Raw genomic sequence first — 23,687 nt, 5'->3', positions numbered from 1 at the left:
TTTGAGGGTTTTGAAAACCCTAGTTTGGAATTAGGAAATAAATTTCCAGATCTGTTGCATGTATAACAGATTTATTTGTATTGAATTTAGTTTGGAATTGGGGGTTTTGAAAACTCTAGATTTATTTGACAATTAGTGAAATGAATTCGTTTTCCATATATAAGCATGTATGAATTCGTTTTCAATATATGAGAATTTATGTTTGGTTAACTTTTTTAGAGTCTGCTCACGGAATCTGCTGGTGTTAATTCAATATATTATTATTATTATTATTATTATTATTATACAAATTAGGAATACGTTTTTATACACATAATTGCTGACTGGGCATCCAAGTCATCGTTAAAAATAATCCACTTCATTGCCACGTCATTAAAAAATAATGTAACCGGTAATTAAAAAAGTAAACTTTTGGTCAACCGTGTACAAATTTGAAAAGTATGTTGGTCATACAGCTTAGTTTCCTAACTTGATGGGCAACCATGTACAAGAAAGAAAGTACGATGGTCATCCAGTGACTTAACCCTAAAAGAAAATACGTTTAACCGGTTATTACCGGTCAACCGATCAACTTTTGGTCAACTGTGTACAAATTTGAAAAGTATGTTGATCATACAGCTTAGTTTTCTGGTTTGATGGGCAACCAAGTACAAGAAAAGTACGATGGTCATCCAGTGACTTAACCCATAATATTATTATATAAACAACGACTACATAATACGGAGTACTACTTATCGATGGAATCAATACACGTATACAAATATTATGGAACTAACATAGTAAGTCCAACACTAATAATTGTAGCATATAAAAATACATGGCTGAAAATTAATCCATAATATAAAGTGTTTTATATGAATACAAAATCTTCAATGTTATTTATTAGTCAATCAAATATTTATCTATCGTTACCATTTACCAACTTACCATACACTGCTCGTGTGTCCAAACGAGTTTTAAAACTAGTGTATATATAAAAAGATTACATAGGTTCCTTCAGTCCCTCATGACTAACTTTTAGTCACACCCCTTAAAATAAACAAAATTTTACATGATCGCCAACAAATACATAGGTCTGGCTGGGATACAAAATTAGTGAATTCGGCTGAACTACAAAACCTACTACATAAAATTTTTGACAAGCTATGTTGCTTTACTGCTTGTCAAAGCGTACTTTTGGATAGCAAAGTATACGCTTTGTTTTATTTCTCAAAATGATCACATTTTGTGTGACGGTGAGTTTTCAGCAAGTATGAAAAAGAAAAAGAAAATGTTTTGAATTAGATGAAATCTGGTTGGCCAGTAGACGTCAAACAACGATGCCACATGCGGCTATTAGGATCGACCGTTCTAGGATAAGAAATGACTTCGGGAATTGGAAGGTAGACGTAGTGAGTGTTGCATATGCCTACCGTGATGCCACTATATCCAGCAAATGCACCATGAACCTATATAACACAAATCATAAATGTCAATCTAGAGCAATGGTAGAGTACCAAATAGAAACAGGTAGAGGTTACAAAACGAGGTTGGGTAGCGGATTATAAAAGTAAACTTTAGGCGTGGGTCAAAACAAGTCAAACTAACCAGAAATACTTATCAACCATTCAACCCTACCTAAAGAAAGAAAGAGTACAAAAAGAAATAACTAGCATGCATATACAATTACATAAATTTTGCCAACAATAATCTAATTTCTACCGTAAGATGATTTAGGAGGATAATATATGCATTAAAAACACACCTCGAGTCATGGGCTGCTTTTCTCCTGTTTGAATTATATTCTTATTAGCTAAATTTTTCTCCCTTATACCTTATTTTTAAAAGGTGTGAATTTCTCGCGAATGACAAGAGCTCTAGCATATGTTGTCTTAACCGGGTCCGTACTAGAGAGCCCCTTGCATGATAGATCCCCAATTTGAACCCCTAAATGAAAAACTCTCATTACCCAGATATCTAGAGGGGAAACCCACTCAGGCCCACCATAGGCGGAGATTAAATTACTCTCTTCACCCACAAATATGCCGAGGGTAGGACTCGAACCTGAGACCTCTTGTGAGGTATTTGGTAACCAATTCATAAGTAAATGGGTCTAATCTGCCAGCCTCTAGAAATTACCTTTTGCCACCTAAGATTTACCTTTAACCTACCATTTCCACCATTTTTAGGAGGGTGTGGTTATTTTATTTTGAAAATGTGGCTTAATGGTCATATAACCGTTTGATGTTAATGAGAGACACGGCTAAACAACCCGTTCCTTTTGTATGTTGAGAGCTGGCATGGGAGTGGTGGCGGTGTAGCCGCATGGTTAAGCCTTATCCGTGTCCCTACCAGCCACCCCCCACCCACCCTCTAACAGCCTCTTCTTCCCCCTTTAAAGAGTTGCTAATAATTGTAGGAAAGAGTAATATAAAACTGCACGAAGGTACTTATTTGCATGTCCTGCTTAAGGAATCCAGCATGGATTCAGCAAGGAAGTAACTCAATTTGAAAATTTATAAGAGTCCAATGCATCAAAAGTCAAATGAAGTGTGTTGAAATACATACAGCCTCCAGTGTTTGTGGGTCTGCGCAACCCAATTACCCAATCTGGTTACCATCAGCTCTTTATATGGACTCATTTTTGAATTAATATTACAAGTGAGGAAAGTAAAAGAATAATGAACTTACAGCATTTTGACCAAGAACGGTGCAGAGAATTCCATCCGATGCGTTTGCTCGGCAAGCACGAATCATATATGTAGGGTCAATGTATTTTACATCAGCTGGATCACCAAGCTCCTTAAAATATTTCTTTATCTAAAGAAGCATCATTTAATAAAATTATAGCAATCAAAAAAATTAGAACATACGAAATACACAACACATGAGCTAGAAACTTGAATCGATTAAACTCAAACTATGATTGACTACATGTGATAGTCAATAAATCATGAACAATTGCTGTGTGGATGTAAATCTAATTAAGTATTTCAAAGAGTGATGCATTGACCAACCTCCTGTTGTATATGAACACCAATATCTCCAAGTACTGTATTCCCAGATGCATCCTTAGCATTTGTTTTCTCCACAAAATTCTGTACCCAAGAATACAAAAGAATATCACTAAGTATCACCCAAAAACATTTTTCTATGCCAAGGCCATGAAATATGTTCGATTATCATATGTAGTTTCAAGAACACGAAAAGGCATTTGGCCTAGCGCTACTAGGGTGAGATAACCACCAAGAGGTTAGGGTTCAAGTCTCACTTATCACAATTGATGTAAATGGTAGAATGGTATTTTTGTCTTTTAAATAAAAGGGAAAATTTCATATATGTCCCATATTGACATTCTAATTACATATTTACCCAACTTAAATTAATAATTACATATATATCCATATTTTATTTAGATTATATCATATCTATCCATTGTGTTGTAAAATGATTTATAATCACATGTTGACATGGCAACACACCTATGATCTTGTTTGCTTTCAGAAAGATGACTGTCATATTATTAGTTTGGCTAAGCAACCTCTGACGGCTTGTATTTCTTGTTATCATGCACAATAATGTTTCATACAATAAGTTGGCATTATTTACATAATCTTGCATATAAAATGAATCATTATGAATTTACGCCAATCGTTAAAAGTAACTTTAAAACTTCAAGCTAAAACTTTGCTTAAAAAATACGAGTTCGCGGATTTATTTATGACGGATAGTGTACCCATTATTCGTTTGCAAACCGCAAATGATTACGTATTTATATCCGTATCTTATCCATGGATCAAATTTATTAAAATCTCTCATCCATGACAAATGAGTATCCGCGGGTTACAGGTTTTTTCTTGCACGTTGTCATCCTTATTATTACTTGTATATGCAAAAGTTTTCTTATTGTCTGTCTTTTGCTCCACCGATTCACAAAATCACACTCGATCATATATGTGCAACTGCAACTTCGAGATGTGTTTAGATCTTGTAAAGGTTCACCTTGTGAATTGCTTATACAATTTGGTTCATATGTAATTGGTTGACATTTAGAAAGGACAAATATAGAATTAATTTTGAGTAAGTTGAATTATAAATCATTTTATAACACAATGGATATATATGAAATAATCTAAACAAAATTTGGATATATATGTAATTATTAATTTAGATTGGATAAATATGTAATTAGAGTATTAATATGAGACATATATGAAATTCTCCTTAAATAAAAAATAAAAAAAATCATAATTTGACCACTTTGACCTCTTCAAAACAAAATACCTTACAGAATTACATCCAGTTTAACTATTTACTTTAACCCCTTAGAGCTATATTATTTTATCGACCATTTGAATCTTTTAAGATAAGACACAATCAATAACCAACCCATTCATATGCAAATATGTCGAAACTGCCACCTTCAAATGTAATGTGCAAGCTAAACATAGTTGGGTAAAAAGACGGGTTCTATCTGTAGTGATAAGAATCAACATATGACGTATCTACAAAGCAAAACTAACCTGACCAGCTCCCTCAGCTACACAGATGACAGCTGATCCCTTTGTCTCAAGTAGATACTTTAGATGTTTTAGGACACCATGAGGTCCATGCAGTTCAAAAGGTACCTTTTGTTTCAATTAAAAGACGGTCTCAATGATCATGTCAAGTGAAAATAGACAAATTTCACAGATGCTATAGACAATATGCACTAAAATACCTCAGGAATCAAACATATATCGATCTGCCCACTAGCAAGAGCCGCTTGCATAGCTATAAAACCACTACTACGCCCCATCAATTTTACAACTCCAACACCGCGATAAGCACTATGCGCCTGCAAAAAAGAGAAGAACTCTTACAGTTTTTAGCAACATCTCAACAGGGTTTTTAAGGGGAATACACGGTTATATCATTTGGAACTACCAAGTAGCTGAAATAGGCGGAATTTGGACTAGGAAACAGGTAACTAAAATCAAACGGAGATGGCATCTCAGGCAAGTGACGAGTCAATAAGGGTTTTTGGTTGAAACGGATTGGGTTGACCCACAAACACCTTGTTTTTTATAGAAAAACCACGGTTTTAAATCTCGGTTATCTTGGCCGACATATCCCCGATATATCGCTTATCGGTGGTTAACAGAGACAATACCGAAAAGCGATAATTACGACCATGAGAAAAACATTAAACCTTACTGTGTTAATTATGATATCCAGAAACAAATTAATAATATTGAGAGAAGTTCATGTGAGACACAAAAAATTTGAGGACCAAGGAGCCAATGTGGGTCTTTCATCTTGTTTATAATCAAAGGGTAAGATATAAAGTTAAAACCCACGTCAGTCTACAATATTAAAAATTAAAATAATTCAAAAACCGTTAATCAATGAAATAAACTGTACCATTACAACAAACATGTTTCCATTTTTTATTAGAGGCCACTTGATGTAAATCTATAATATGAATTTTAAACCCCAATTTATTATAAAATTGGATTTACACGGTATCCAAATTTGTTAAGACTACAAAAAGAAACAATTATATCATGTGAATATATGCCTTTATAAATTTAAATAACCCTGAATAAGAAACTACAATTGTAATCACATGTAATTTTAGAAGCATAGACTATAATCGCATGTGATTATAAACACTACACACAATCATATATGAGTAAATATCATATAATGTACATGTAAATATACATAGATTTGAAAGCACAAGTGAATAAACATATAGCTTAATGTAAAGTAATTTAACACCAATTAATAATCAAACGCATATTCCGAATGTAAATTTTTTTTATTCCAGCAAAATGCAAAAATTAAAAGTATATAGAGTTACATCTCTAACGGAAGAGGAAATGACACTTGTCCTGAAGGTGTAACTTGGTCAATCTATACGTTATCTGTTTTTGAGATAATTAATTGTCAAAAAAAGGTCAAATAAATGATTGTCTAGTACTAGTGCCGAGATTCTCGACTTTGCTGGTCAAATGAACTCACCCGTACAATAAATATCTAAATATTTAAGTAAAGTGATTAAAGATGTTGTATGATGAATGTAGACTTTGGGAACTTTCAACCCTTTTAAACCTAACCAAATTTTTTTGATTAGACCCGTTTGAGATACAAACACAACCTAAATCAACCCATTTACAAGTAAATGGATCAAAATTTCCATAATTCCATCTCTTATGATGATGACCATGTTGGAGATCAAAATATAGTAGCAGTAATAATAACAAAAAATAACAGTACCTCAATATAAGCAGAATTGATGGCTCTCTGTGCTTCTTCTACGGCAGTATCAAAACCAAATGTCTTGTCCATCAGCAGGATATCATTATCTATAGTTTTGGGAACACCAACCACAGCCACCTTTAACCCTCGTTTTAAGCACTGATCACAAAGAAAAAATCCAAAGTTGACAAAAACATTAACACAATATACATCCTACATCTAACTCCTCATCTAGATTAAATTTACAAAAATGCCAATTGACCCGCTGCATTAGACACCATCGTAGTGAATACACATGTACAACTTCAAAGTTCTTCAATGATACTTATTAAAGAGAAGCTTTTATAAAGGAGATCTTAATGGCAGAGGAATTGATGGATGTTGATGGATGTTTGATTAAGGTAACACAAGCCAAAGATGTTTAGAATTTTCTAAAATTAAAGATAGTATACACTTTCTTAATGGTGTGTGATTTTCAAGGAATTTCCATTTGTTTTATAGGAAACCAAATACTAATATGGACCAGCTTAACAACCTCATTATGAATTGCATTGGCACCAGCATGTGTTCCATTTCCACCCAGCACAAAAAGCATGTTGATTCCTCTTTCCTGCCACAAGTTCAAAGAGGCCTCCATCACACCCATGAGTAAAACAGTGGCAATAACAAAAGAGCTGATAAGCCAAAAAAAAGAAAAAGACAGACAAGAAAGTTACCTTCATGCTGTCCACAATATCACTAACATTTGGTCCTCCACGAGAAACTCCTAACAAGCTTCCACCAGACAGATGCACATTCTGAACAACCTTTCTGGATAACTTCACGACAAAAGACAGATTCAATTATCAACTGTCTACAAGGCATAATAAAAGACGGAAATTACAATATAACCTATAGATGGAATTATGAATAGGTCAATTTGAATCATCACTTACCTCAAAAAGGTCAGATTAAAAATCTGGCCAATGGAAGGATGGATCGAATGGGCTAAAAAGTAGAAACCTGTTTATTGCATACAGCCTCCAATATTGTTTTAATAGTTAAATTAAATATTCAAATAATTATAGTAATGTTCGTGTAACTGTAGAATTATTTAAACTATCTCTAAAAGCTTTAAAGAATTGGACAAAAGGTGTTTGCATACCAACCCGGCCACTTTGAAATATCCTAAAACTGAGATCGTTCAACCCGAAACCAACATGACCTGTTACTAAACACAACCGACCTGCCCATTTTGCCACATGTAGTACCAATATTCAATGTAACCATAAGCCAGAATCTAATAACAGCAATGAAGGTTCCATTCAAGAACGAAACCTTATTGAAATATAATAGCCATTTAGTTATGAAACAATGGACAAGATACAAGGCAATGCTAATTCACGGAATGTATTAATTTTTATTCATTCCATTCAAGATTCCTCTGGTTCCATATTATTATATATCGTTGATACTTATTAATCTTGTATGCGCAAACACTAAAAGGTATGTCCAGTCTATACTTTCAGCTCATAACAACTTGACTTACAAATATTGATACTTGATATCCACTGATTTACTAAAATACAAAGAGTATACAAAGAAACTCACTGGTATTTCAGCTAAGTCGTTGCCAAATCCACGATATCCAAAAGGAATCCCCACAATCTTTTTCACACCATAAATTTCAAGGGTGATGACAATCTGTTAGAAAAGGGAAAAATAAGAAAAGAAGGTTAAATATATAAAATTTAAGCCTGCTTGAAACTAGAAAAGTATTAAAAAAAAAAAAAAAGTTAAGAAGTTTGCTTTAGACTTTAATAAGATACAATTCCATTCAGCAGTTCGATTTAGTATATAGAACGTTATATTTTCTAGATAATGTAAGTATGTGACCACATGCATTTCGCATAGAAGTTCATATTACTATTCTAACTGACTATTTTAAAGAGGCCATAAAAAATAAGAAGTTTTTAGTCTAAAACATAATTCAAAAGTTGTTGAATTCTTTTAGCTGGGTTTAACTTCCCCACATTCAGTGCATCACATCAACTACTAGGTAAAATCCTTCAAATCCCCGCCTAGACTAATTGACCTGACTTTGTTTTCTGAAATACTAAGGTTAATCTGCAATCATTTTCCAATTGAAATGATGGGCATGCAATGACATATAGGGATGGATTAATGATGCCAATAATGGATGAAGTGGCGTGAGTCAATTACACTTTAATCAACTGATGAAATGACAAATATAATGATATGATATGTGGAAAACACCTGTCGTATGACATCATTTAGCCCCGGACAAAGTCCACCACATGTTATAATTGCAGCCTTCACCTCTTCTGGCTTGAAGTATATTTTTTCACGAGGTCCAGCACGATGAATCCTAAGAAAACAATCATCAATGTTACAGACCATTAACTTATTGTTTCTATATAGTACTCCAGCTATATATGAGAAAAACAGGAAAAACAAGGGAAAAAACTGATATAAATCCCAATTCATTGAATATATATGGTCACAAGTCCAGTTCCATATCGTTAGTATGTCGGCCTTCATTGAATATGCCAAATTTGTCTAGGTGTGTGCACTATGATCAAAAAGTGATTTAAATTGATTGCTTTTGCATATTGGAAGCAGTTTTATACTTTTGCCTACCTTTTCAGATTACACAAACTAGCAATCTGAAAGTTCAAAAGGAATAATAGAAATATATATATATATGTGTAACACTCAAATTCAGCAATACTTCAAATAACTTCAGGTTGTTTAGTGCCTACCATTGCTCCACCCACGTACAATCAGGATCAATACACTCTGCACCAGCAGATGTAGGGGATGAAAACCGAATAACCTGTAATGTGATATAGAAGTTTATCATATCATGGCATTTTCTCTTCTTTAATCAGATATTTTTCCATTATATGGTTTAAAGCCAACGTAAGAATCCCAATAGAAAATTAGAAAGTAAAATATTGATCTTCAACGAAACCAAATGTAGCATAACAAGACATAGATTACTCGAGTTTTATAAATAAGAGTTTTGTTTCACTAAGAACCTAAAATAACAATCTGCCACTAAAAGTAGCTTCATGAAAATAAACTGGAACCCATTTGGGAAATGCAGTACCCTGATCCATCTCCATCTTTAAAAAAAATACTAGATGAATTTCGTTCAAAAAATAAAAATAAAAGACATCCCAATATATACTAAAGGCAAAATTTGCAAACGGGTAAGAACAGAAGTAAGTGCATCACAAGAAGGATACAGATTCAACAAACAAACAATAACTGTCTACATCGACAAGAAAACCAAACATGTATGGTGCACATGAAGGTGGATGTAGTGACCATAATAAGGTAGATAGCAATGTTAGATGGACATAAAGTGCGACATACCATTATTACTTATCAACGAACATAATTAATTAGTAACCAACCATCAACTTGCCAATGTGCTTAGATCAAGTTTATATAGGAAATACATTAGCATCACGAGTTGAATTATAATACCTTAAGTAGTACTCTATCATTGTTATTAATATATCCATGCCATTCCTCGTCGGAAGGATACCCTTGTGCAAATTCTTCGCTCACAGGAGTCCTGGTACATCAAACAATTGAGTGAAGCAAGATTCAAATCACACGTCGTCTGTCGATGTTTAATAAATCCCAATAATGAGTTGTCATTTTATATCAAAAAAAAAAATCCAAATATGATCCATACACGGATATAATAAATAACATAAAAACAAAGTCTACTTACACTTGTATTTATTCGAACATTTCATTAATTTAAGTTACTCTACTTCCAAAAAAACCTCGTCAACATAATCTATATATCTATCTATACTATCTATACTATATTATAAATCTGTTCTCCCCTGTTTACATTTTAAGTTTCAATATTTACTTTCCCAAAATGCTCATATATCATTTCTATATTTACCTAACACCCTTTCTCTCTCATCAAATCTCAACCAATCATTTTTTTCTCTCTCATCCGTAAATCAATTCTTCCTCCAATTCATTCAAAAAATTTTATCTCAAAAACCGTACATCGATAAATTATAAAAATTATGTTCTTAAAATTTAATGCTCTTTCATTAGAGATGTCATTCGATATATTTTCGACGAATTTTTAAATCCGAGGGCAGAGCCGTAAGACATTTGGCTATCACACTCTATGACCTATCACCCCACCATCTCACCGCCGCAACGCGTGGGTACTTGCTCTCGTAATTATTAAACTATAATTAAAATGTGATAATGAATAAAAAGTAAGTAGAAAGGAAGCAAGGAAAACCTCATTCTGAGACAGAAAGTAGAAGGAAAGGAAGGAGAATCAGGAAAGGAATCAGTAATGTGAGGGATATCAAATCGTTTTTCGAAATCTTGTTGGAACTTATTCTTCCATTCTGGATCGCTAAAATCGATAGCCGAATTATTCTTGTTACTAACACGGCAACTACCACGCCGGATCATCACGTTGTTGTTGTTGGGATCATTATACTTGATGAATGCATGATGAATAGAAGTATTTTCATGATGGTGTGTGATCCTCGGTAACAGAAACTGCGTGATCGCCGATGACAGCGATCCCATTTGGAAAAACACACACGCACACACTACTTTTGAATGTCCGTCTGTTCTGTTCTGTTCTGTTCTTTTCTCTTTAGAGAGAAAGAGAGAGAGAGATCGGAATATGGCTTTTGGGCGAAGTAGTCAGAGTAAGACTATTTTTTTTCTAATTTTTTCCGTCTTCTTATAACTTTCAACAGCCGCTTTTATCTTGTTTTTTCATTTGTTTTTTCTTTACTTTTCTTTTTATATATACACATAAGGTAAAGTTATTTTAAAATTTTTTTTTTTTTATAATTTTAGATGACTTTTCAAATGAAGCCCAACCGATTATTGTTTTTTACATGAAAATTATTTTTTAACTGTTTTCTGAATAACTTATGTGTAATTTTGAAGTTTATAATTATGTGGAGGCATGGATTATCATTCGTTATACAATTATGTGAAGATTTGGATTTTTGATCGCATGTGCACGAATATTGCTATGATCACATATATGCAAGTCGATCACATGTAATCATAGCAATATTCGTGCACATGTGATTAAGAATCCAAATCTCCATATAATTATATAACGGATGATAATTCATGCCTCTACACAATTATAAACTTCAAAATTATACATAAGTTATTCAGAAAACAATCAAAAAACAATTTTCATGTAAAAAATAATCATCGGTTGGCCTTGATTTGAAAAGTTTTCAAAGGTTCTCGCAAAAAAAATGTTCTCAAAATAATTTTTCAATATATATATATATAAGAAAAGGTTCAAATGAGAACCATTTGAATTGGAAGAACCATGAGAAACTTTTAATTATAACTTGTTGTTCATATGTGAATAGTCTATGTGAACAAATTTATGCACATATGAACATGTCAAGATATAACTAATATTACCTATGTTCATATATGAATGGTTCTCAAATGAATCTACGTGAACGAATATGTTCACATATACCTATCATATATGAACAACAAGTTATAATATAGTGGTTCTCATGGTTCTTCCAATTTTAATAATTCTTAATTGAACCTTACCCTATATATATATATAGATACACTTCTTTGCTATTAAAAGCCAACACTTTTTTTTTTTAACTACAAACAAAATTTTATATTCACATACTAGCAAGAAGCTAGTTAAATAATACATCGGCCTCTTTACAAGGATTTTCATAAGTCAAAAAACATAGACACCAAAATTACAAGTTAATGCTATATTAAAATTTTTCCATAGATCCTATGTTGATGAAGTAAAATTTGCTCTGTTCTTAACCTAAAGAAAATTGAAGACATTGATTGCCTCAATCACATTTCCCACCGAAATGGGCTTGTTGTTAAACACAAGCTCGTTTCTTTCTTTCCAAATTACTCATATTGCCGAGCAAAGACTACATGAATAATTTTCTTCCATTTTGTAGAACCATATAAGAAGCCAAGAGTTTGTAGAATGTCACGGACACCAAAAAAGATAAGGTTCTGCACTCGACACCAATTAGAGATGTAGTTCCAGATTTCTTGAGCAAGATGTCACGAAATAAATAAATGATAGTTGTTTCTTCTTGAACCCCACATATTTGACAAACAGTAGACGGGATTGCTATATCTCGTTAAGCAAGGGAGATTAAGGTTACCGGTCCAAATCTGCCCGCGAAACCAAAAAAGAGACCTTTTTTGGGACTCAAGTATTCCAAAATAAACTTGTATACGGGAATGTTTCTCACCTGTGATTCCAACTTCCTTTTTAAATTCCTAACTGCAAATGAGTTATCATGATCCAAACACCATAACCATTTATCAAAAGACCCGTACAGTTTTACTGAAGAAAGCATTTGAATGAGCAAGGTGGCCTCAAGTAACTCAGTTTGGCTAGTGGGTCGTCTCCTCCAAATAAAGTGAAAGACAATACCTGTTAATGTAGTAACAAATCTATCTAATACAAAACCTAACTACGTATTTTATTGTTTATTAATTTGTTACCCGCAAAATGAGATGGTAACAAGGAAAATGGCCATGATTGGTGGCGATGGTGGTAGCATAGATGAGTAATGCGTATATAATTTATATGAAAACAACTAGTGAGGCGGTATAAGTGGGAATATTTTGAAGGGTATTAAGTATAAATGTTACATAACTTTTAACAATTAAAAAAAACAAAAAAAAAAAAACATCATAGTAAAATTTAGAGTAAATTACACGGTCGTATATAAACTATACCTTAAATTACTCTTGTGGTACAAACTTTTGATGTTCTACTCGGACCATACCCCATATTGCAATATCCTACTCGAAGAGTACCTATATCTGACGGTTGTCTACATGGCTATTAAGTCCAACCATATGTCGTGCATATGAGGAATATTTACATTTTTTTTTTTATCAAAAACACCAAAACTGTAATTAAACTTTATAATAAAAAATAAGTTTATATATATATCATCGTAATCTATAACTACATATGCTTCCAACATTCACCCTAATCATTCCATCACATGTCATCATTTTAAAACTAAAACTTACCAATAACCACTATAAGGGGGCAGAGGTGTAATCGGCAAAAAGCATCGGCTAGTTTTGGAAGTTTTGGCAATGCTATAGCACATGCATTGGCTAGTTTTGACAAGTTTAATCGGCAAGTTTGGCAAGCTACATCGGCTAGTTTTGGCCGATACTAGTAAACGTTGGGAGTGTTATCGGCAAAAAAAAAATTTTCTTTTGTCTTTTTCCTTTAAAGTTATGGCAAGTTACATCGGTAAATTTTGGCAAGAATTGGCAAAATTTGGCACTACACCACAACTTTTGGCTAGTTTTTTGCAAAGATTTGGCAAAACCACGTGGCGTCGTGTGATCGGTTAAAAACTTGCCAATTTGCCAAGGATTTGACACTACACCCTTGCCCCTAAGCGCAACTCTTTACGCAACTCTTTATCACCGTGGCAGTCATGCCTTCGTTGAACCACGAGTGCAACTCTACTTCCGCCTCAGCAACCCTAACAAACACTTTACCCTTTCTCTTTCACCCGTTTTTCTATTTAGAAGTCGTTGCTGCCGTTGCCATCCTGCTTAAGCACCCAAAAGACCATCTCTTCGTAATTAGTGGCCACCATCAACAGCCGTTATAAACCCTCAAAAAACCCATTCTTTTTCTCTCTCTTTTGCTCTAATAGTCGTTAACCACCACGATTCGTGGTGGCGTGCGCCGATATAATGGCGGAGGCGGCGGTGGTTGTGACCAGTGGTGGTGGTGGCGTACGGCGGTAGCGACAGTGATGGAAGTAACGACAGTGGTGGCGATTTAATGGCGGCGGTGATGGCGGTGACGGGTGGTGGTGGTAGCGTCGCGGTAGCGGCGACGGTGGCAGTGACGACAACGGGCATTGGTGGTGGCGACGGTATCGACGATGGTGACGGCATTAATTGGTGGTGGTGGTGGCGGCGGCGTCAATTGGTGGTGGTGACGACAACAACTAGTGTGGATTATTAATGTATAGTATGGTTTTCATGAATTGTTAAAAACTAAAACTTAAACAAAAACCTAAATTTGTTTTATATAACATAACATAATAAAATCATTTTTTTTTTTATTTTTAGAAAGGCATAAAGAATTTTTATTGAGGACCAATCTAGCAAGATGTTAGAGGTCAAAATTACAACGAAACGAAAATACAATCTAGACTACTTACATGACCAAAGACTATATTCATACCGACAACTTTAACTGTGAGGGGTAAAAAAGGGTTGGAAAAAAAAAAGTTTGAAAAACAACTTAAATGTGTTACTGACTTATATAAGTAAGTATTTTGAGAAGATGTGATTCTTAGTTTCAACTTTTGTTAGAATTTTTTAAAATATGATATAAAAAAATATATTTTTGTATGCATCTACACTTCTATCTTTATTACTATATAAAAATTATAGCTTTCATGTTGAAAGTTAAAAAAAATGAGATACACGAATTGATCAAGCTAATTATTTAAATTAAATTAAAGAATTAAATTAATGAATTAAATTAAAGAAAAATTACCATAATAGCCAAAGTTAAACACATATGTCCAAATATAGACACCTATCAAATAATTTACTATTTACCACCTAATTATTTAATCAATTTATGTAAATGTATTTTTAGACCCTATAATTATATTAATTTGTATAATGGCATTTCATTATATATGGGTAAATTTAAATATTCTTCGATGATTTTTTTATTTTTTATTTTTGGGTTGACAACTTTATTACTAACTACTTTTATCATCAACCTAGCTCACCACCACCTTTGCTTCTCAAGGCTTTTTACCATTTACTTGGCAAACTCAAGTCTTTGGTGAAGTTTTATCCTTTCTTTCATACGTATTATTACTTCGCATATAGTTTTTGCAAGAATGTATGGGTTTATAACCAAGAAGATGTTTACGAAAGGCCCTTTGTTAGAAAAATTGCCAATACAATATTTTTTTGGTTGAAGTAAAATAAATTATTGTGATCTTATCACCTCATTTTAGAAACTATCCATATATTAAAGTCTAAATAGTTGATGTATGATGTATCAACTTCAATCATTATAGTTTAAGAAGTTAAGACCTTTAGAGGGGAAGGAGTGGGAGTCGGCTAGGACTCGGGTAACACCACCACGATCGGCTACACCGTTTCCACCCTTCGGCTACGACTCGGTAACACAAAATCGGGTATTAGTTTGGTTTGTGAAGCCGAGCTTGGTGTCTAGATTTCGAACGTTGGAGATTGGTGGGTCCCCCCATTTTGAACGTTGATGTCCACTTTTCTAAATAAAAAAAACTTTTTACCCTTTATTTAAACAAACACCCACCTATTTCAAACTAATTTAAACACTTTCTTCTTCCTCTTCTTCTTATTACTTTCTTCTTCTTCCCATATCCATTTCACACAAAACTTACTTATTACTAAAATGGACCTTCGTGATTGTAAAATGTCCATCCAAACCCACCTCAATTACGACTCCAAACATCCCTCTAATGTGAATAACGTGATTGCATCCATTTCTGAGAACAAAGCGGCTTACCAAGCCGTGATCGACCGACTTACTGCCCCGGGTTATGCTCCTAACAACGTCGAAAGTGAGCATCTTGTATATCTTCGTCAGAAGATCGACTGGCTGAATCAAGTTATTTTCCAACTAAGCGCCGCTTTTTTAACGTTGACCCATACGCTAGATCACGGGGTATTTTCGCAATCCAGTGTGGGTGGTGGTCAGTACGTACCTTACTATGAGCCGGTGGTATCCTCGCAAGCCAGTATGGGTGGTGGTCAGTACGTTTCTCCTCAACCCGTCGACAGCTCTCTTGAACCCTACCGCTACATTCACCGCAACGACGGTGACAGCACCGTTGACTCGGACTATTCCGAGTGTTAGTTTTCTATTTTAGTAGTTTAATGAAATGTTTTTCTTATGTGTTTTAGTATTATTTATGGTTTATGTGTTTTTAGTATTATTTATGTATTGTGGTTTTTTAATTTTAATGGAATTATGTTTATGTTTTATGTTTATATTTTAATGGAATTATTGGTATAATAAAAAAATGAAAAAGAAAATGAATTTAGGTAAGTTTAATGAATTGGGTATGTATTTCAAGTGATTTGGGTAAGATTTAGGTAAAATTGGGTAGTTGTGAGTTGTAAAGTTTTGATTGGAGAAAGGATTGGGTAAGTTAACCAACTAGTGGACCACTCCTTCCCCCCTTAGAACAACAATTTTAGTTGCAAACGGTAACAAATACTATTTACATGTGGGTCCAATAAAAGACAATTGACACTATTTAATTGACTATTAGTATTTCTTACTAATATGGGTAAATGGTAACAAATACTTCACCTTTATGGTAAATTATTTTATGGGTGTTCATATTTGGACTAGTCATTTAATTTTGACCATTATACTAATTTTTCCTTAAATTAACACCAATCCTTAATAATTACACAATTAATCACTTATATATAAAATATTTTTACTATCTCCTTTAAATCAAACACATTTATATCAATTAGCTAACATCATTTGACGTCACCACCATCACAATCCGTCACCGCATCACACCGCTAGTACTACTATATAAAAATTATAGCCCATATTAAAAATTAAGAAAACTGAGATAGGCGAATCATCCAAACTACCCTTAATAAATTAAACCACCATCAACTTTTAATATTAAATTATATTATCAATATCTTATATCATATAAAATATCTATTATCCCTTTAACTCAAATACATTTACATCAATTACAATCACTACTTGACGCCGCCACCACTATCACCATTCGTCACCGCCATTGGCGCAACATTGCATGAGTATTGTGCTAGTTTTGAATGAAAATTTGTTTTTAGATTTGTTGAAAAATCAATTTTACGGCCCCGACCGCTCAACTAGTTATCTATATATGAAATACGTTATATTCTCACAATCCTTTAAACTACCAAATGAAATTCTTAAATATTTGTCGTTATCAAAGCTATACAAGACTAACGAAAAAATTGTGTTGTAACTCATTCTTCGGTTTCACCACTAATATTGCACGAAGAGTTGATGAATATGTACTTCCCATTGTAGTCTAGTGGTTAAGCACCAGCTATATATGTTTGAGATCTCGAGCTCAAAACCTGGGAATGTCATTTAAAGGAATTTCACAAGAGTTTGACGAATAACCATCATGCATAATGACTCAAGTTGTCGTCAAATTCGGAAACACAAATATAACATATACAAAATCTTTAATATATATTAAAACATAACCCTTAATTCAAAATTGGAAAACAAAGACTATTACTTTCATCTTTTAATTTCTACCATTAGATCATTTTAATGACATAATCATTGACTAAAGAATTAGTTAATAACACTTTTAGTCTCCATATATTTATATAAATGTCTTATAAAGTCTTTTAATTTTGTTTATTCTAATTTAATAAATGGCCTAATGGAATGTTAACCATATATTTATAATAATAGTACTTGTAGTTATAAATGTATATAACTTATAAATAGATAAAACCATTTATATATTATATCATATTTTCATGTATATAAAGTTTTATATATTTTTAATTCTAATGTTGTGAAAATGATATGAATATTTGGTCAAATTTCTATATAGAATGAGTTGATACGTTGAATATGGTATTTAAATCTTAACTAGTTAGGTCACCCTGGCGTTGGCCCGGAAAAACATAACGCTGCTTTCAGAACATTATACAGCTCAAAGATACATTTATTTGTATCTTATTTAAATGTGTGTCTAAAAATGTATCGTCATGTACAAACATAAAAATATAAGATTTAGCAATAACTGAAGGAATAAAAAAAGTAAAAGTTAATCATGTAACAATTATATATGATTAGCAAAAAAAAAAAAAAAAACAAATAAAAAGGTAACATAGAAAGAGGCTTAGAAACTAAACCTTCGGTTACAGCATATATATGGCTATTGATCAGGGTAGAAAAAATATGTATATATATTTTATTTAAAACGTGTTGTTTAAAAGACATTAGTACCAAAAAAGAAAGGAGAAAAAATGAAAATAGAGAAAAATTTAATAGAAATCTGTAGTGTAAAAAATTGTAACCGGTAGAAGTTGTTTAAAAAAGATGGAAAGAAGAAAGTTAAAATAGAAAAATACATGAGCCAAATAAAAAAATTAACCAAGTTAAAAGGGTAAAGCAAATGGATTGTTGATTCCTCTGTATTAAATTTTGACATGGGCAAATTTTTTTATTTTATGTAGTAGTCTTTGTGAAAGGTATATTTTGTAACTTGTAAAGAAGAAAAAACGAAAATTTCGCCGACCATTTTGACGGGGTGATGAGCTATTTTGTATTGTGTATGCAATTGTATAACTATAACACTGGACAAAAAGTTTGACGATAATTACTGCCATTGTGAGAAAATAAAAAAATTAAAGTGGAGGTTGAGGGTGGACACAAAGTTAAGATGTGTGGTCCCACCTAATATTAAAATAGAAATGATTGTGAAATAGCATACAAACCGAGCAACTGTTTTTAAGTATATATTTTAATTAAAACTTTTTTGATAAATTTACAATACGCTTATTTGTTTGTTAATAATTTATACCATTTACTTCACTATGTTTTGTTTGGTAAAGAATCTTAGTTGTATTATTTTTTAATTATTTATTTATAATAAAACATAAAAAATTTGATATTACAACGAGAAATTTTAATTACCTTTTTTTTTTTACCATTATTAACGATTTTATTTAAACAACACTATAGGCTTTTTTCAAATATCTTAACATTACATGATTTTATTGGATGTGATTGGTTAAATGCATAGATTAAAATAACACTGTTGGTATTCTTGTAAAAATTATGTATTTATAACTTGGGAGGTGATCCTTACACAATATGTTTTTGGCATACACAACAATATATGCATTATATGATTGTATTGTACAACCGTATAATGCATACAGTATTATGTATGACTAAAAATTGTTGTGTGTCACTTATAGCTTGTGTCAATAAAGAACTCTATTTAATATTTCATAACTAATACTAGTGATATACCCGCACAATGCGGCGGCGGTGATGGCAACGATGGTCTAGTCGTGTCGGTGACGGGTGGTGATTGCATCGACAATTGGTGTCGAGTGGTGTAACTGTGTAAGTTGATGTAATTATGATGGTCGAAATATTTTAGAAGATAAGGACTTAGAGTATAAATTAGCAAGACAATACTTTAAAGTGTAAATTAAATCATTAATGACAAATTTGGTAATCTCTAATAACCCTTTCCATATGGGGTGTTTATTAAGGGTAATTTAGTATTTTGCATATATTTAAGTTTTATGGCTGAAAACATTATTTGTTAACATTTTTCATTGATTGTATTATAATTGTAGTTCAAAAGTTTATAAATTTTTTATTTATATGTTAATCGTTTTCATATATTCAAAGTTTTTTAATGTAAAAAATAATGTACAAATCCTGCGTGTTACGCAGGTAATAAGCTAGTCATCCCTTTCATACTAAAGGAGGAAAATGAAGTTACATCACAAGCTTGACGTGTTGATCAACGAGGTGTGCCAACTAGGATTAGTGATGTCAAGTTGTATGTTTTTTGAGGTGTTTTGAGTGTGTGTGGGGGCTTATATTGGGAGGGAGCAAAGCAAGGTTTTCAAATTTTAAAATGGGCGGGTCTTTTGAAATTTGAAAGGGGAAAAAGGGGAGTAAAGGGATAATGGAGAGAGAAAGGTTAAATAAGCTTTTATTATTATCAGATCAAAAAAATTTCTTTTACATCACTTTCTTTCATCTCTTTCTTGTTCTTTCATTCTTTTTCTACAAGATTAATCAGATCTGATTTTTTGAAGACCAAACCTTCATGATGATGATGATGATATATGTAGCCAGTCAAAGCTTCTGATGATGATGTTGATGACGATTATGATGATGATGATGATCAAGAAAAAAAAACATACTAGCTTTGAACAGATTCAGCCTAATATGTTACATGTCTTTTTTTAATGGCTTTAAACAGATTCAGCCATATGAAGATGTTAATGCTTAAAATTGAAGAGGAGTTTTCGGTTTTAGAGGCACAAACGACTTGTGTTGTTGAAGATTTGAAGTTTGCAGGTTCTTTTCAAAGTTTCTCCTGATTTTATAGTATTTTTCATTATGTGATTGAGCTCAAGGTTTGTATAGATGTGAAGGTGAAGGGTATGTGGGTTTGTTTAGTGTGTTCATTGATAGTTGTATATGGTTTTTTCAATTTTAGGCTATACATATTTATTTCAATTTTAGATTGAGCCTAATAAGTATTTAGCTAATTAGTTGAATGTATTCTCTGTTAAAGAAAGTATGATACTATTCATCTTGAATGTAATAAACTGCTTGCTATTGAAGCTCTTGAATGTAATATCTCAATAGTTATTTCATCTTTAGCTTCTAGTTTAAAAGCTTTTCATGTTTGAGTGCAGAGGGGAGCTTGGAATCTTGATTGTTGATTTGCCCATTTGTGAGTGTTTTTTGTTCAAGATGACGAAGTTGAGGTATTTGAGATGAGAGGGTTTGTTTGAGTGTTTTTTGTTCAAGATGACGAACTGGTGTGTTGACTGGGACTTCAACTAGTGGGTGAACTGCTGGATGAACTGGGTACTAAACTGGTGGATGAACTGGAGTCTTGACGGGAGAAAGTTAACTGGTGGATGGGTCGGGTATGTATGTAAATAGGTTTTCCACTTATATGTTTTAATATTTACTGGTATCATGTATCACATTCTACTGTTGTTTGATGCTTTCAGGTTTTTGGATTTCAACTTTTGTAAAACATAAGTCATACTCTCCATTTAAGAGTCATTGACTATATATAAGGTTTAATGGTAGTATTTGAAGCAAAGATACTAATGCAATTGCATAAAAGAGGATGTGATATGTATGGTTAATTGATGGTGAACGAGATGGTTAGAGCATTGTTGATGGTAAGGCGAATGAACAGGTTCTGTCTATCAAAAAAGGTAATGGTTTCACGTTATCATTGACCCTTTTTGTGTTTTTTATTGAAATTTTAGAGTTATCTTGAAATTGCAGGCTTGTAATAATTATGGTTACTTGGTTAGTCTTTCGTATCTTTGTGGATTTTATAATGCAAGGTCCAAGTCTTTCAATTATGGAGAATTTGATGAGGTCCAAGTCTTTCAATATTCTTTTTACTTTACATCCAGTATCATCAAAATTGGATGATTCAAATAGTAGGTGATGGGGGAATGGGATATGGCTGCTGGCCTGTTTATGAATTGACTGCTTGTGACATTATCGATCATGTCTCTTAAAGATATTGGACTTCATCGATCTAATGAATCTGAATTTACTTTGGTAAACTCAGGTAGGCTAACTTTATCTTGTCATTTTTGTTTGAAGGTTTGAAACACATATGATAGTCGATGGTGTAACAACCCTGTATAGAGGACTGATTTATATGGTCGAGGAGAACATGAACCCGACAGATGCATCTTGCAAAGTTTATGAGGAGCCTACAGAAGTTAGAAGACGAGGTAATATATATATATATATATATATATATATATATATATATATATTATGCTTAGATCTTTTAGTTGGTAATTCAACGAGTTTAAACTGTTTTTGTGTTTTTTTTCCTGATTAGTTTGGTGTAACAGTGGTGATCACTAATCAAGTGGTGGTTCAACCGATCATGGCTTTCTCAATTAAATGCATACTAATGTTTTTAAGGTGAGATAATTGGTGTTTTTTTAAAAAAGATGAAAAAAAAAAAGTTAAATTTTTAAAGTTATCACGTCATAGCAAATCTGGACTGGACCCGAATCTGACCTGAATGTAGACCCGAATCTGGCTCATATTTCGCATGTATGCCGTAAATTATGTGTGTGTATATTTTTCTTAATGTATCAATAGTTATATATTAATTCCTAAATTAATTTCATTATAGTATCTTATTCTTATTCTTTTTATTATTTTGAATTTGGTATTTATAATACTAATAATGCAGATCAAGCAATCCACTGGGACAAGAAGCAGCAGTGGAAGAAACTGCAAAGTTATTAAACAAAGCAGTGAAACCGGTAATTGTTGTAGACAGCAAACTGAGAGTTGCAAAGGCTCAAAAAGCTTTTATGGAGTCTGCAGATGCTTCAGCGTAACCGATAACTATAATGCCATCAGCGAAAGGACTTGTATTGGGGTGCGGTTAGCTCCAGCTTTGTTGGGGAGATAGTAGAATCATCCGATGTGTATATCTTTGTGGGACCAATTTTTAATGATTATAGCTCGGTTGGGTTCTTTGTTGATTAAGAAGGAGAAATCAATCATTGTGCAGCCTAATCGTGTCACAATTGGAGATGGTCCTACTTTTATGGAACTTAGAGGTAGCAAAATGGTTGGGCTGGATGGGTTGAATAATAGCTGGTTTTTGGTATGAGTCGGGTTGGGTTGACATGAAACAAATTTTGTCATGTTATCTTAAATTTATATCTTTTTACATACCAAGTGTGTGAATTTAATAATATAATTTCATTTAGAATCGGTAAGTGTTCCGTCTTGAGGTAAGTATAGCCAAGACTGTTCGTTTTCTATATATTATGTTTAAACTGTAATGTTTTTATTTGTTGGATTGCAGGATATAGTCGAATGGCGGAGGAAGAGTTTGGGTGGTTTTACAAATCGAGTGCTTGGCTGAATCTTCGTGGTTTCTGAAATTTCAGCTATTTGAACAATGCGAGTTTATTGTCATTTCAAATTTAGGTAAATACCTCTATTCATATGTTTCAAAGATGAATGTTGGGGTGAGTCTCAAGCTGAGTCTGAAGTTGATCTATTTCTCAATCAAATCTATTTATGTTATACGTAGTTACTATTGGAACTTTACTTAAAATTGTTAAATATGAAGTCAATTTAAACTTAAATCTTCATTACGGAGGTGCCCAAGGGGGCTGGTCACATGTGCTTGGTTACGAGTCAAAACGGGGTGGTTTTGGTTTGACATTATGGATATTTTATGAAGATGATTATCAAAAGGTAAATTTGTATAGTTTTTATTAATATGGAACAAGTAGGGGGATGAATCTGAAGATCAAAGGTATATTTAGGGTTTGTCTGAGCTGCAGTGATTATAATCAAGGCTTGTTTGCTTAGATCGAAGAATAACAAGGAAAAAAGAATTTATTGATAAGATTTAGGTTTTATAATTTTTGAAATTGGGGTTTTCATAAATAGAATCCAAACTTTGAAAAGACCAGGCTTGCTAATGTTATTATTGATCATTACAGGTTAAAGCCTCTAATACTCATGAACTTAGGAGGCAGTGATGGTGTTGCGGTTGTTCTGCAGATGAAGAGGTAACCGTGTTTATCTTTTAGGTGGTGTTAATGTA

General features: G+C 32.8%; 1 protein-coding gene across 1 annotated transcript; it reads right to left on the bottom strand.

The window, feature by feature from the left end:
- Positions 1-818: 818 nt before the first annotated feature.
- LOC122578095 (ATP-dependent 6-phosphofructokinase 5, chloroplastic) lies at positions 819-10,950 on the bottom strand. Its single transcript, XM_043749972.1, has 13 exons — positions 10,511-10,950; positions 9,718-9,808; positions 8,985-9,058; positions 8,479-8,590; positions 7,813-7,905; positions 6,939-7,040; positions 6,758-6,832; positions 6,241-6,381; positions 4,700-4,816; positions 4,503-4,607; positions 2,997-3,077; positions 2,671-2,799; positions 819-1,448 (listed from the first exon to the last, which is right to left on the bottom strand). Exons 1-13 carry the CDS (start codon positions 10,807-10,809, stop codon positions 1,281-1,283), a joined length of 1,587 nt encoding a protein of 528 aa, XP_043605907.1. The 5' UTR covers positions 10,810-10,950; the 3' UTR covers positions 819-1,280.
- Between the last annotated feature and the right edge of the window lie 12,737 nt (positions 10,951-23,687).

This window comes from Erigeron canadensis, chromosome 8, assembly GCF_010389155.1.
Source record: "Erigeron canadensis isolate Cc75 chromosome 8, C_canadensis_v1, whole genome shotgun sequence".
Classification (NCBI taxonomy): Eukaryota; Viridiplantae; Streptophyta; class Magnoliopsida; order Asterales; family Asteraceae; genus Erigeron; species Erigeron canadensis.
The sequence above is the reverse complement of the archived record's forward strand: the minus strand, read 5'-3'. Positions and strand labels throughout refer to the sequence as shown.

Excerpts from the sequence above, each read along its gene's own strand:
- LOC122578095 (XM_043749972.1), bottom strand. The coding sequence starts at position 10,809 with ATGGGATCGCTGTCATCGGCGATCACGCAGTTTCTGTTACCGAGGATC. Across the intron at positions 9,059-9,717 it reads ATGATAGAGTACTACTTAAG|GTTATTCGGTTTTCATCCCC; the intron begins GTATTATAATTC and ends ATCACATTACAG. Across the intron at positions 6,382-6,757 it reads CCAATGCAATTCATAATGAG|TGCTTAAAACGAGGGTTAAA; the intron begins GTTGTTAAGCTG and ends CTTTGTGATCAG.